The 15,872-nt window shown below is 40.2% G+C and overlaps 2 protein-coding genes across 2 annotated transcripts; one reads left to right on the plus strand and one right to left on the minus strand.

Annotated features, from left to right (window-relative positions):
- The first annotated feature begins 43 nt into the window (after positions 1 to 43).
- LOC113018264 (kelch-like protein 33) lies at positions 44 to 5,301 on the plus strand. Its single transcript, XM_026161324.2, has 4 exons — positions 44 to 979; positions 1,059 to 2,007; positions 2,110 to 2,280; positions 3,053 to 5,301. Exons 1-4 carry the CDS (start codon positions 160 to 162, stop codon positions 3,570 to 3,572), a joined length of 2,460 nt encoding a protein of 819 aa, XP_026017109.2. The 5' UTR covers positions 44 to 159; the 3' UTR covers positions 3,573 to 5,301.
- Positions 5,302 to 7,483: 2,182 nt separating this feature from the next.
- On the minus strand, positions 7,484 to 12,977 carry LOC113019183 (kelch-like protein 33). The gene is made up of 4 exons (XM_026162725.2): positions 10,321 to 12,977; positions 8,916 to 9,852; positions 8,660 to 8,827; positions 7,484 to 8,526 (listed from the first exon to the last, which is right to left on the minus strand). The coding sequence occupies exons 1-4, from the start codon at positions 11,384 to 11,386 to the stop codon at positions 8,004 to 8,006; spliced, it is 2,694 nt and encodes an 897-aa protein (XP_026018510.2). The 5' UTR covers positions 11,387 to 12,977; the 3' UTR covers positions 7,484 to 8,003.
- Positions 12,978 to 15,872: the final 2,895 nt, after the last annotated feature.

The following is a 15,872-nucleotide window of genomic DNA, read 5'->3' on the forward strand; positions in this document are numbered from 1 at the left end:
TATGCAGAAAGTGAACTTGAGACCAAGACAGAGAACGACAGGGGGGATTTAAATAGGAAGTAGCAAAAATCATTAGAACAGTATTTTTTTTTTGCTGGATGGCATAAGTAACTGAAAAGACAAAAGTAGCTATTGCTCAAAAAGAAAATAACCAATGACATGGAGTTTACAAGGCGTTACTTGCCAATGGAGTGGGAAGAACGGTGGAGGAGAGAGAAGGAGAGAAGGAAAAGAGTTGTTGAAGAAGGTGGTGAAGGTATAGAACAGGACAACCGGGAGCTACGAAGAATTGTTGCTTACAATGATTCGAGAATGGGCTTGACAAGTAGGAGTGACAAAAAAGAGACTCGAGATGGAATGAACGGTACTAGTCAGGAGGGAATTGCGGAGCACATAAGCGCTGAAAGCTTGGGAGCTGAAGAGAATAAAGTCCAGGCATGCCACAACAAAACCTACCCTAAAGAGGTGTTTGTAGCTCTGAAAGAATTCTTGGATTCATCTCTTCTTACAGACCTGACATTGACAACTGAATATCAGAAAAGCTTCCAAGTGCACTCCCTTATCTTGGCTGCTGTCAGTGGCTTCTTTCTGGAAAGACTACAGGATAAAAGTGAGGAGAAATCTGACAATAGCGAGGACAAAGATGGAGTCCAGAGGTGGTCAATGCAATTGAGTTCAGAGGTTGACCATATTGGGCTTCAGGCTGTTGTTGAGTTTGCCTACACTGGGCTTGTGTCATCTTTGAACAATGATAATATGGCCCGGATCAAAGCTGCAGCTCAAGTTCTTGCAATTCCAAGACTTGTGGACATCTGCAAAAACAAGGAAAGAAAGGAGAACAGTGAATGTTTCAAGAAAGAAGCACAAACCATCTCTGCTCTAGAACAAATAAAAACTACTCTTCGGTCCATTGAACAGTTGCGGGCAGATAGAGTGGGGTGTGATGTCATTTTGGACGTGGATGGAACTTTTTTCCATGGTTAGTACAACTGCTTTTGATATCCTAATGAATGCATCATAGTGGTCAAAGTTTAAGCTTTTCTTTTGTCTCTCTTCAGTCCACAGAATTGTTTTGGCAGTAAGCAGTGATTACTTCCGTGGCATGTTCACAAGTGGAATGAGGGAATCCCATCAGAGTTGCGTTGCCCTTCCTTTCCTGTCTACATCTGAATTAGAGGCTCTTATTGGCTACTCATACAGTGGGATCCTTTTACTTAGCTGGGACTCTGTTTTTGAGATTACCTGCATGGCGCTTCAGCTTCAATTCCAATCTGCTCTATCAATTTGCCTCAACTTTATGAAAAAAGAGATCCAGGCAAGCTCCTGCCTGGATGTGGCATCTTTTGCTGAAGCATATGAAATATCAGACCTTCTTGAGGAGGCCAATGACTTTGTGTTGAGGAACTTTATGGAAGTATCAGGCACAACAAAGTTTCAGGACCTACAAGCAGAAAAGCTTTTAAGCTTCCTTCGCTGCGATGGCCTTTGTGTACCTTCAGAGTTGGCTGTATTTCGAGCCGTAATCTCATGGATTGAGGCTGATCCCGAAGAAAGATTGGCCCATGCAGGCTTACTCATGACTGGAGTTCGCTTCCCGCTCATGACCTTTCGAGAGTTCAGAGAGGTTAGAGCCATTAATCTACGCATGGAGTGCTTTGGCAACAAAGAGGTGGAACTTTATGGTTCAGCACTTAAAGAATTTGGTTTCAGCCTTCCAAAGTCCCAGGATCACTGGCGGATCAGGCGACCAAAAGATACTCTAGTTCTGGTTGGAGGAGACCAACTGAATCCAGATGTTGGTCAGCGCATACCGAGCAGGGAAGTGTGGTTTGCAAACTCCCTACGCAGTGGCACAGGGTTGGTGAAGGACGTTGAGTGGAGGAGATTAACTGAGATTCCAGATAAACCAAAGTTTAGGCATGGAGTTGCCGTAATGGATGGGAAGCTGTATGTGATTGGAGGGTGCTTCTTTTATGCAAAGGATGACATTATGAAAACTGCCTACAGGTAAATAAAAACTGTTAGTCAGTGAATATACATCTTCTTACATTCACAAAAACAGATTGTTACATGTATCACATTTAATTTTTTTTATCGCACTCATGCTAGTTATGACCCAGTGAATGATTGCTGGAAGAGGCTGGCAGACATGCAGGAGTTCAGAAGTAACCTCTCAGTCGTGGTACGTGAATCACATCTTTATGCCATTGGTGGAGATAAAGACATCAACACCAACGTAGACAGTGTTGAGATGTACAACCCAGACACTGACTCCTGGAGGTAAAATTAGTTATTTAAAATGAAACAGAATCTTGAATAATGGATGATGGATATTTTAGCTGGGCTTGAATAATATATCTGTTGAATTGTGGACATACCAATCAGCCAACAAAGTTAAAAGACTGAGGCAATATGAAAAGAGTCAAGTTTTATAATAGTTATAATGGATAGAAGTTTTTCATGCTTTACCCTTAAATTCAAATGCAGTACCATGGTTTCCACAGCAGATGTCAGTCTTGCCCTTGAATTATAGTATTCACCAAAAAATGGGTTTTTCACACTACTGTAATCCCAGAAATGTCTCATGTTTTAAAGAAATTCGTATTTTGCTGTTCTGGTTTCACCAGGTGGAAAGTTACACAGGTATGGTGGTGCATCTTAAACAGAAATGCAAGTTAAAGAAAGCAAAACAACATAAATATTGTCTATTACATCATTACAGCATTCAGTTATAGCATTTGTGAGTTAAAGAATGAAATCTAAACATTCAGACTTTAATGAGGATTCATCCGAGTTGCTGCCTTCACCTCGTCCAAAGTCATGCTGTCATCACAGAAATGTAAACTGGAAGGTTCATGGAAAATGCAGCTGAATCACTTTTTGTTTATATTTCACATGATGCTCATTTCTGATAAAATTGTTTTGTTAAAGTTACATATATGTCAAGTAATGCCATTTTGTGGTATATTGGATTCAAGGCAGATAAAAAAATATATATTTTCCTTACAACTGTCCATCTGGACATGACTGCCTGGCTTCTCTTGTTTCACAGCTTTGTCCAACCGCTGGACCTGGCTCTGAGTGGCCATGCTGCTGCTATCATTAATGGAGAGATTTTCATATCTGGAGGTTTCAACTGCAAATATGAGTGCCTTGTTTCCACATGTCTGTACCACCCAGAGAGGGGAACCATCTACCTGGCAGACATGACCTATGATAGAGCCCAGCATTGCATGGAAGTCCTACAGAGTCATCTATATGTTGCCGGTGGAGTCTGTAACCTAAGGAAGTTTTACACTGATCAACTAGTTTGTGAGGTATATGATACTGTGGCTGATTGCTGGACTACTTTTGCGTCACTGCCCATGCCCCATGTTGGTGCAGCCTCCATTGTTATGGAGGAGAAGATCTATGTACTGGGAGGGTATTGCCAAGATGACTACAGTGAGTCTGCACTGGTCCACCGCTTTGATCCCATCATGCAGAGATGGGAGACCATGGGCAAACTGCCTGGAGCTGTTACAGACATCCGAGCTTGTCTGATGCACCTGCCCCAGCACCTCAGACAGTAACTGTTTTATTGAAATGATACACTCCTCAACTAGGCAGTCTGTTTAAACACTGAAATTACTGCAATAATAGAAGTAAAATATTCAAATGTGGATATCTAAGGCCTCAGTCACTCAGGCCTACAGACCAGTCAGCAAACCTTTTGATAACCATAAGTTGCTTGGAAAAAATATGTATTCTCCAACCAGTTGGTGAGTGGTTGCTGGAGGTTGCTGACAGTTGCAAAGAGGATGCTGCACTAAGGCTGTTCCTTATGACTATTTTGGTTAAAACCAGTTTATCCCAGTCAACCATGGTTTGGATGGAAGATGTTGAGTTGTTTGCATGTATTGTTTAGTTTGCAGAGCAGTAGTAAGACTTGAAGTGCAATGAAAACCAGAAGCAGTGACCATTTGTTTAAGTGAAAAATACACCTTATTGGTTAAACCAACACATTTCAAAAGGCACAAATTTTACTTTGAAGGCAAGTGTTCCCTAATTGAGGTATGTGTTGGAGCTTTCATGGTTTCACTATCATACAAAGAGCAGTTGGAGAGTGTTTGCAGATAAGTCAGCATCTTTGATATAAAACTATAAGAAATACAGATAATCTGCTACTGATCAAAGTAATTGCAAGAAAGTTTTTAGTACAGCACCTCATATCTCTTTGTGACCAAATTTCCCTTGCAGCTGCCAGTAGCCTCAAGCAACAATTTCAACAGGCAGTCTTTTTCCCTAGCAGCTTGCAATTATTAGGGGTTCACTGACTGGTGTTTTTCAATCAGTTTTAAAGTGACTGCCATCAACCTTCATGAACAACTTACGAGTCATAATTGCAACCAGTGGTACCAGAAGGTTGCCAGTATCTAGTATCAGCATCTAGGCCTGTGTGTGTGAATAAGAATAATATATATGTAAGTGGTAAGAAAATAGATGGAGTTTATCATTTTGAAATGAATGACTGCTTTGACCACAGGCTAATCGTAATAGCTAATTCTTAATAACTGTTAACTCTCACTTGGTGCAGTATTCGTGTTTCAGGTTTTCCACATCAGGTTGTCATGTTCTAGGTTCTTTATGTTTAGCTCACCTAGTTTAGGTTATAGCTTAGTTGTGCCTTTGCCTTTTGTCTTTGTACTGTTTTACCAGCCTTCAATAAACAGCTCGCCCTTTGTTAAAATCAAGTTTAATTTTCACGTGTCCTCACTTTGGTCCACCTCCTCACTCCACACAGTCTGCTTCTGCAGATAGTGACAGTGCCCAAACTTGACTGGTAGTGTAAATATGATAGTTTCTCTCTCTCTCTGATGGGGGGCTGTCAAGTTAGAATAAGCAAAAATTAAGTGATACAGAGTTGATGAAAGCATTACAACCTAAACTTTTAGATCTGAAGAATTTTCATTGGCACCACATGACAGTGACATTTTGAATGATAAATGATCTGGTTTCATATTCTTACAGGCTTAGCTATTCAAATCTTTCCAGGAAATGACCATGTGCTTTCCAAACCATCCCTATCTGAGTCCAAACAGATCAAACTATCTGAGAGTCTAAGATCATTCCTTCTGAGAGATTCTAAACGTTTATGTAACAGCTGAATGCAAGACAGTGAATTATATTTTTGTTTGGTATAAACTTCCACTACTAGGGAAAGATATAATGCTTAGTTGCCTTAAGGTTAATGCTGTTGTGATTTGAAGTTATATAGTACAAATAAAATTGAATTGCTGCTGCCTATAGTGCTGTGTTATTGCCTGGGCTTGGGCTTTGACTCAGCTTGAAAGCTTTGGTTTTTCCATTTGTGTTTCAACTTACTATATGATTACTATTAAAAAGTTTTGACTCCAATATGTGATGATTCCTAATGTTTTTATAAAAAAACAATTAAACCTCCTGTACTCACAATGAATCCATGAATGTAAAATGTTGCTAAAATGTAAAATGCTGAAACCTTTTGGTTATCCTTTCATGCCAACCTGCGATATGGGAAGAAACAGTAGGACGATCTAAGTTAAATACACAAAAAATGTTCAAAATTGCTTTAAAAAAGAGAGTTGAACCTGGCCCTTTTAGATTTAAATTTGACCAAAGTTAACCAAATTCGACCTGTACAACCAAACAGATTTCTCATCGAAAGCAGATGCCGATTTAGTATCGTACAAAATAATAATAGTTGATAAGAAGAAAGAAGAGGGGCAAATCCATGACAAAAAGGAAACACTGAAACATTTTTCACATGGCTAAACCAGAAAAACCAGCTCTCCACAGGATGATGTTGAACCAATAGATTTGCCGGTGATATCCAGTCCTCCAAATTCCCAGGCGCTCATCTGGAAATGCCGATTCTTCAGCAAGATGGCCCCTGAAGTGTAGCTGTGATAGTCAGTGTCATGAAGGTGAACTGGTGAACTATAAAGGACTGCTTGTGGTAAACAGAATTTCTTTTTTTCTCTAAATCATTTATGGAGAAAAAAAACCACTAGTAAAAGGCATAATATATTAATCAAACTGGTCCAAAGTCCTTAAAAAGTTTATTGTAGAAAATGTTGCTTCCAACATTGCTGTAGTTCTTTGATATTTCTTTTATGAACTTGTCAAGCAATGAAAATGTCAAGCAACACAAAGCAGATCATTTTATATTTAATCAGACAACCTTTTCATGACAACAAGCACAGCATACACATTAGTGTAAGTGTTACTAACGTATTATAATTAATTAGTAAATATGAATATTAGTTTAGAAGAATTGATTTTTGTGGGAGATGTGTGGAAGTTTGCTTCTGTGCAAAGCAAGCAGAGGTAAGTGTAATTTTGAGTTATGATTTCAAAAGTTTTGGTTATCATCTTAAAATTTTGAGTTCTCTAGCATATCGAGACACTGTGTGGAGAGATAGTCTCGATATGCTAGAGAACCCAGGTTACACCATAACCGTACGTTACTAATTTAGTGCCATGAAATTCTAGGGTTTCAGCTTTATCTATTTTAAGTAATAAGAAACAAACTAAGACGGGACTAAAAAAAACCTCGTAGTTCTTCAGGTGATTGTTGTTGTGATTCTTGTTTGTTGAGCCAGGATGTGGACAGAAAGGCGACACGGACATCAGTGAGTGGATGAAGGCAAAAGAGAAGTATTTGTATTTGAATCACAGTCTGGGGTTTGAAATCCACAACTCAGCTGCTTCACAACATGAATGTGGCGACCAATTGAACAGATTTTTTCATTGGATAAACACATTCAATGCTGGACCCATTTATCGCTTTCCGAATGCTATATTTTGCATAATACAGTACTTTTCTTTTCTACTCCCCTGGAGCATTTAAAGCGCTTTATGCAACATGCCACATTCACCCAACCACTGCTTTTTATATTTGGCATGATCAAACCACCAACCCTCCAATTAGCAGATGACCCTGCATGATGCTCTACAGTCTGAGCTACAGCCAGGCTGGCTGGACAGAAAGAAAACAATATATTTCCTTTATTCTGTTGCAGGAATCTTCACAGCACCAGTGAATGGTCTCTGCTCAGTTGCAGTAGTTCCAACTACTCTACTACTCTCACACTCACACAGCAGGTGCTATTCTTGTGAAGAATAATGTCAGTCAAATTTCAACATATGACAGCCCTTCAGCAGACGGCACTGGCAGCAGCAGCAATGCAGTAGCTCTGCTGGTTGCAGTTGATTGGGTGCACGTAGAATTGTGGGGTCAATACAGCGGTGTATAATAACCTAAACAGCCACAAAACCTGTTTTTTGTTTGTTTGTTTGTTTTACTCTTTCATGGTTTATGCATTGTCTTAAAATGTTAAAGCAGCATTAGTCATCAAATCTCTTTATCTCTGTGTAAACTTCTAATGATCTGACCTAATATTACCTCAGCACTTACCTGAATATGTGCACTTATATTATTAAAGGACTCAGTTCATTGTTGTTTATTTTCAAGTAGAATTTAATGCAAATATAAATTGAGAAACTTCTTCAGAATAATAAATGCAAAACAACCTTTTTGTGTACAGTTTTTACAGTGACAGCTGTTTTCACCAGCATCCCACCACAAAGTTTGGTAAAGACAAGAGGGGAGGCAGAGAGCTCCCTCATGTGATCGTACCTTGTTATTGCATTCCGCTGTGGAACTCACACACAGCTCAGTTTAATTCATATCAAATTTAAACCTTGTGTTATATAACCAAAGAAAATCGGATGCCAAAGTGAACACTAAATATCTGACACACACACACACACACTATATGAAAATAAGAAAATTCAGATAGATATTTTGACAAAAACTTTCAGAAAACTGAAAAACATATTGTTTAATTTAAATTATTAACAGTTCCAGTTCATTTCCTTTACGTGGTTCAGCTCAAAGTATCTCTCCTTAATTCATATACTTTATAATGAGATATTCTCCTCTTGTGATTATAAATCATAATGAGATTTATTACCATGTCTTATAGTCGCAAATGCATTGGCAAACACAGCAGACATGCATGGATATCATTGTTTGGCCCGGGCATCCTTCCCATGTTCTCCCATTTCTGTCTGGCAGGATCATAGCGGTGCACCACCTTAGTGTCGGTGTAGTCCTCCTGACTGTATCCACCCAGCACATAAAACCTTCCCTCCAAAACGGCACTTCCTGCTCCAACATGCGGCACTGGCAGAGATGCAAAGGCAGTCCAGCAGTTAGCCACTGGACTGTACACTTCACAAGATAGCTGATCAACAATAGTCATGGTATCATCAGTGGTTACTCCACCTGCCACGTAAAGATATTCACCCAAGATCTCCATACAGTGATGAGCTCGAGGTGAAGCCATGTTTGCCAGGTAGGTGCTTCCTGTTTCTGGATGGTACAGAAAGAGGGATGCAACACAGAGGTAATCATTATTTTCCCCTCCTGTTATGAAGATCTGTCCTTGGGTAACTTTTGCTACATGACCGCTCAGAGGCAGATCCAAGGGTGAGGTGAAACTGAAAAAGAAAAGATGAGTGATTTGTGACAGCAAACTACAATATTTTGAAAAGTTTTGAATCATTTTAAACAGCTTATTTAGGAGAAATGTAATGACATGGTAATGAACAATGAATGCTCTCCCCAACCTACCTCCAAGAATTTGTAGATGGGCAGTATCTTTCAACACTATCTATAGGATCGGTCTCACTGTGTCCGCCGATGGCATATATCTTTTCATTAAGTACAACCACTGAAAATGAGCATCTTTTTTCTTGCATTTCAGCCAGAAACTCCCAGCTGTTTTCACAAGGGTCATATCTACAAGTGGTGAAATTATGCACATATAAGAAACAGTTAAGTATATGTTATTATTGCTTTTGGAGGGTTGACAATGAACCGCTCTTACCTGTAAACATTATTAAGGGTGTCACCAATGCCATAATACTTCTTGCCTCCCAACACATACAATCGTCCTTTTAGGACAGCCACCTCATGCCCGAATCTTGCTGGCTCAGGCATCTCTCCCAGCTTTCTCCACTCCAATGCCTTTTTTACCCCTATGTGATTCCTGAGGGAATTCCCAAACCAAAGTTCTCTGCTGATGCTGCGGCTGCTCAGGTCTTCCGAAATCTGGTCACCTCCAATCAGAACGAGACTCTCTTTTGGCATATAGATGCGGAACTGATGCTGTGCACTCTCACTGGAGCAGAAATCTTCAAAGATTTCCTTATACAGCTCTGCCATGTTGGGATTACACCACATGGTCTGAGATCGCACTTCCTTGAATTCCTTGAATGTCATCAAGGGAAACTGGACAGTTTTCATAAGTTCATGAGCTAGTCTGAGCCTTATCCTGGGCTTTGCTTGAATCCAAGCTGCCACTGCTTTGAATATAACAAGTTCAGATGGAACATAAAGTGAGTTACTGTTTAGGTACATCAAGAGCTTTTTAGTTGACAGGTCCGTAAACTTTGAGGTGCATGCCACCATCTGGAAATGCCGGAGGACAAAATCATCAGCAAATTCAAGAAGCTGTGGCATTTCATAGGCCTCTGCAAAAGATACCACATCCAGACAAGTTTGAGGATTAATTTCTTGACACAGGAAATTGTAGCACAAGGAAAGTGCAGGTTGGTACTGAAGCTGGAGAGCAGTGCTGGTGATCTCAAAGATGCACTGCCAGCTCATAGGTAGAGTACCACTGTAAGAGCAGCCAATTAGAACTTCTAATTCTGATGCCAAAAGGAAGGGAAGGGTCACAAAAGGCTGATGGGACTCCTTCATCCCTGAGGTGAACATGCCACGGAAGTAATCACTGCTTACAGCCAAGATAACTCTGTGGACTAGACGAAAGACATCAATGAGTAAATATCTCTAAGATATCCAGTTCACATGCTTGTTTTATAATGTACTTCATTAAAGATGAAGCCTATAAAGGCCCAAAGTATGTTTACTACACACTTTGTGCAGAATGTAAATCCAGGTTTATTTGATGGTCAAATGTTCCACAATATGGAAATCTGGACCACCCAGTAGTCGCCTTGCAAATAAACAGAAATATGAACAACCTGAAAACTTATTTGGCAGAACTACAGATGCATCTTAAGAAAATGTATATTTGATGGTAAAATTCTCAATACACATTTATCTAATATTGAAAATATTCACTTTTGCAATGAATGAAGTGATGTTAAATTTGATTGAGGACCTACTTGTGGATGAAAGAAAATGTATCACAACACAGAAATTTACTTGAGCAAATAGGTAAAAGTTAAAGTGGGCATCCAGACAGCATTAAATGGTCTACTCACCATGAAGCGATCCACCACAAGCTTCCAGAGTCACATCACATCCCACTCTGTCCATCCACAGCTGTTTGATGGACTGAAGGCTGATCGTCATTTGTTGTGCAGTAGAAATACTTTCCCTTTTCTTATCCCCTCCAGTTTTTGTGGACTTCTCTTCTTCCTCAGTGCAGAGATCGAGAACCCTTGGTGCACCCAGTGTTTGAGCAGCAGCCTTTATCTTGTCCAGATTATCCTTGTTTAAGAATGGTATTTGTCCAGTGTAGGCAAACTCCACAATCGCCTCTAACCCAACATGCTCTACCTCAGGACCAAGAGAGATTGACCACGGGTGAACTCTAACACATGTGTCATCGTCTTTTCTTTCATCAGCTCTTTTGTTTCCTGCTTTGCTTCTTTTTAGATTATCACAGGTAAGTGAACTGACAGCAGCCAGCACTGGGGAGTGCACACAGAAACGCATCCCATCCTCTGTCCTCAAAGTAAGGTCGATGAGAACGGATGAACTCCTGAATTCATTCAAGGTGAGAAAAACATGTATGGGGTAATCATCTTTGAAATATGTCTTTATGTCATCTTCATCACTAAAATCCCCATCTTCATCCACTGAAGGTTCGGTTTCCTTATCATCTGTAGAAGCTTCCTCTTCTTCTTCACGATCTTCTTTAGTGACCCAAGATTCTGTGACAGTTTCTTCTTCATCTGTCAATATTTCACCGTTGAATTCTCCATTCCACTCCAGAGTAGTCTGAGTTTCAGAGATATCTTCATTTCTGTGTTTGTTAAAATATTTATCCTCAGAAACTGTGAAATCAGAACCTTCTGTTTCTGAACCACTTTCTCCTTTGTCCTCTTCGGTTTCCTCTGCATCCCTCACCTCCGGTTTTGCCTGCACTTCTTCTTCATCTTGATTTCCTCCTGCTTCATTTTCTTCCTCATTCACATCTTCTTCCTCGCTGTCAGCGTCCTCACCATTCTCTTCCACCCCTTCTTCTTCTTCTTCTTTATTACACACCTCTGCTTTAATCCAGCATCTTATCCTGTCCCACAATCGTCTCCTTCTCTTCTCCATCACTCTCTTCCATACATCCTACTGCTTCTCAAGGCAGGAATTAGCAACTGCCAGAGTGTCCAGTAGACCTAAAATCTTCACAGCTACTTTAATCTTTCAGATTTGCACCTCAGGAATCAAAGCAACTGCAGATCACTTACTTCTTGAGCTGGACTTCGCACTGTGAAACAGCTCAGACCTTACCTCATCTGCAGACAAGAGCTGTGTTGTCTATTTGTTCGTCTCCTGCCTCTCTCTCCCCTCTTGCATGTGGCGTTGAGTGGCGTGAGAGTGCATGATTCCTCATATAACCAAATAAGCTGCTGTATACAGTGTAATATATCACTAGGTAGTGGAAATTCTAGACATCATGAGGCTTCAGGCAGACACCCAACAAAAGTCTGAAAATGGCACGGTTATGTTTTTATTTACCATATTGTCAAATATTGTCACATTTTTTTCCAATTTTGTCCTCATTTTATTACTTTATATCTGATATATCTCCAAAGGATGTGCAGTTTATTGTTGTGGTCTTAAATGAAGGACTTTGCAGTCTATTAGTGTAGGGATTGTGTTCAACAGTTCTAAAATGCAAACTGGAAGAAGCAAAAGCAAGTAATAAACAAGGCAATGACTTGGAGGCAGCTGAATCTCTGCCCATCTGAGTCTATCAACCTCGACATCTCGGGAAGCCTTGGCAGGCTTATTCATTCTGAGGCATATGACTTGGGGATAAATTTTAAATGCCTAGAGGGTCATCAGTGAGATCACATTGCTCCTCCACATCCAAGTACAGAGGAATGTGGGTCAAGGCGCAAGAGGGAGGAGGAGGCCAAGAGGGCATAAAAACAAACAACACCTGTTGACTTGAAGGCTTTTGTGCTAACAGAGAAAGCAAACAGCTGGGTCACACTGTGTAACCTTGACTTTGAAAATAGCATTCATACATATGCTCTCTCCTTGCATTACCACATTTTTAGAAATGTAACTGGATTGGCCTGCGCCAGCTATTTGTGAATTTGTCCCGTCACAGTGCTAGGTAGTGTTTAGTTTTGACTAACCAATGAAATCCAAGAAATCTCTAAGCTGGAAACAAGTTTCTTCAAGTCAGTTGAAAACATTTGTCAAATCAGAGGCAATTAGACAGGAAGTCCCAGTTTTAGAAGATCTGTCAATATATTAGCTGCTAGAATTTTATAAAGATATTTTAAAATCTTCTTTGCCGTATTACTAAATGGTCTTCAGAGTTAAGCAGGTTCTAAACGTCTAGTTATAATTTAGTGGAGCATAAATCTCAGAAGGTAAGCAAACCTAATCACAAGTACCTTTTTATTTCCTTTTTTTAATCAGGTTGACACTGAAGAAAATACGGTGTCAAGGTTTGGGATGTAGTGGGGTATATTTTGTTTTAGGACTAATTGTATTCATGCCATTCATACAAAAGTTTAGAACCACACCTCTTTGTCTTTCATTTCAGATATTTTCAGTCCCATTGCCAAAGGTGTGCAAAATCAGGCCTCCAGTCTGTCTCTACTGCCTTTGTTTATTTGTGAAAGAATGGGGCATTCTAAAGAGCCCCTTGAACTCCAATATGATACTGTGATAGGATGCTGCTGATGCAGGAAGACAGTTTATGAAATTTCTGTCCTACTACACTCAACAAAAATATAAACGCAACACCTTTGTTACTGCTCCCATTCCTCATTGCTTGTGGCATCTGTGGCATTTTGCTGTGAGACAAAACTGCACATTCCAGGGTGGCCTTTTGTTGTGGGCAGTCTGAGGTACACCTGTGCACTACTCATGATGTCAGATCAGCATCCTGATGTGGCACACCTGTGAGGTGGGATGGATTATCTCAATATGGCAGATGTGCCCACTACCACACATTTGGACTGATTTGTGACCACTGTTTGGGAGGGATGGTTATATTGTGTATCTGGAATGAATTTTAGGTCTCTACGTCCATCCCATGGGGAATGGGAGCAGTAACAAAGGTGTTGCGTTTATATTTTTGTTGAGTGTAAATATTCCACCATCAGCTTTAAGTGGATTATTGTAAAGTAGAAGTGTTTGGGCTCCACAGCAACTCATTCACAAGTTTAGTGTGCAAAGTCACAAACACTTGGCTGACTCAGTCACTGCAGACCTCCAACCCTCCTCTGGCATTAACATCAGCATAAAAACTGTCCACGGAGAACTTCATGGCATGGGTTTCCACAACCAAGAAGCTCCTGTAGGTGTAATGTATAAGTCCATAAAGTGTACCATTTTAATCTGATAAGGAAACTGCAGCAAAAACGGCTAGGTGCATTTATTCTCATTTGAAAAAACATTTTGATTTGATCTTCGTCTGTACAGCAGTGTTGATCTCGTTCATGCTAGCTGCTGTTTTTGTCTCTGTTTTGTTTAAATGTGTTTAAGCTCAATATCACTGGTTGAAGATCTTTTATCTTTAAAATCAAAACCCTGCTTCATACATCCTCTAAGATCAATGGATGTTTTGTTCACACTGTGGGTTCCTAATAAAAATCTACTGACATGCTTTGAAGTTTCGGGACTGTGAGTAGGTGTTTTGGAAATGAAACTGGTGGGCAACAGATCGCTTAAAAAAAAACACTCCTACCTGAGGACACGGTGACTTTGGCTTCACATGTGAGGCATCACACGAACACATGCCTACTGTGCATTCACACGCAGAAGGATTTAAACAAGCAGGCAAGTGATTAAGGCCCCTTTTCAACTGCACTCAAAAGAGCACTTGAGTGCTTAAACATTTCTTCACACTGAATGTGTGCTTGTAAGCATTCAACTGTCTGTAAGATGTTTTTTTAATGCTTTAATACACCCTAAAAACGTCGCCATTCAGGAACAACCTGTACAGATATTTGCCATTGTATATACATTCACGGCAGATACGGATACACTTCTGTACCTACATTATTACCTACAGTTTAGCTTTGGGCAGCAGCTCACAATCTTACTTATGAAAAGTCTGTTTCCTCTGCAGCAGTTCTGATTGTTACCATGGTAATGCAAGCAGTGAGAGGAGGAGGAGGAGTGAAGAGCGCTAACCTCGTTATTGGACCCCCCCTCCCCCCTTCAGGCCCTTTTGTCAAGAGCAGCTACACTGCTGGGACATGAGGGTTGCATTCTTCTTTTTCGGCTCAACAGAGTGAGAGGCACAAGTAGTTCAAGCACCGAGCACTGTCATCTTTTGTCAGAGTGCCTATTCTGTAACTCTGCATGGTCTAAAAAAAAAAAAATCAGAAACAATAACTCAACATTTTGCAAAAATGTCATGTGACTGACCTGCAACTTGTACAGCTCTCTCTCTCATTTAGTGTCACCTGGGATGAGCTCCAGGATCACCATGGATGGGTGGGAAAATATACATATTTGCATTGATAAGATCCTGCAAGATAAGATCAATGCAAGTGTAATCTAGATCACAGAGTGGGACAGAAATGAGTGAAGTGAAATATATATATATAAAAAAAGTTAAAGTCATAGCGGTTGACCTAAAGTGTTGCTGAGGCTTTTGGAGGTTTACAGATAATCCTATGTGTAACCACCTAAAACTGAATTTTGGACATGAAAATGCAGAAAGTGTGGGCAAAATTGTTGGTACCAGAAGATCAGTGTAGTCAGTTTGTAGTCAGAGTTTTACTCAACAATCCAGTTTAAACCAGCTTTGGTTCCTTCAAAATGCAGTTTCCAAACCATTTGCTATAGTCTAAAAATGGAAATGTAAGGCAGTCTCGAAAAGAGAGATTTTAGACTATTATTGACTTATTTTATTAACTTAACTGCAATGATAAGCAATGGCAGGCACAAAGTCCAGAACTGGAAAACCCTTATCTACTATCTGGATATCCTGACTACACCGGACACAGTAAAAAAAAGAAACCGCTGATGTTCCCAGAGGACCCCATTATACCCACCATGTCCTGCCTGGCAAACAGAACTGTACCACAAAGTTGACGTTAAACTGATATCGACTTTGTCAGTGTTGTCATTAGCTGCCGTTTTCGCTAACTCGTGCACCTCTTGATTTTTGTAACCTGGTGTGTTATTCTACTTCCTGCCACCTGGTTAAAGACAGCATGATATGATGTCCCTGTGTTCGTGTTGTTGTTGGTCCAGGTTCAACACTGCAAGTGACCAGTGACATAGCTGTGATGTCATAGTTTTGCAATGTGGAAACACCATCACAACACACACCAAACCCTAACCCTGACTGCCATCCTATTTTTTCTTGAGAGTCCATCGACAGGCTTTTTCCACGATGCAAAACTATGACATCATAACAATGCGATTGGTCACTTGCCATGTTGAACCTGGACCAGCATTTACTACAATAATCCAAAAACAACGCCCAATACGGGGATATGAGATACAATTGTGTTGGTTTTTACTATTTTACATTTGAAGATGTATGAGTGCTAATGGTAGTAGCTATAACGAAGACATAAGTCAGCAGTTTAGCCTCATTTCTGCAACCTGC

The sequence above is a fragment of the Astatotilapia calliptera genome, chromosome 3 (genome assembly GCF_964374335.1).
Source record: "Astatotilapia calliptera chromosome 3, fAstCal68.1, whole genome shotgun sequence".
NCBI lineage: Eukaryota > Metazoa > Chordata > Actinopteri > Cichliformes > Cichlidae > Astatotilapia > Astatotilapia calliptera.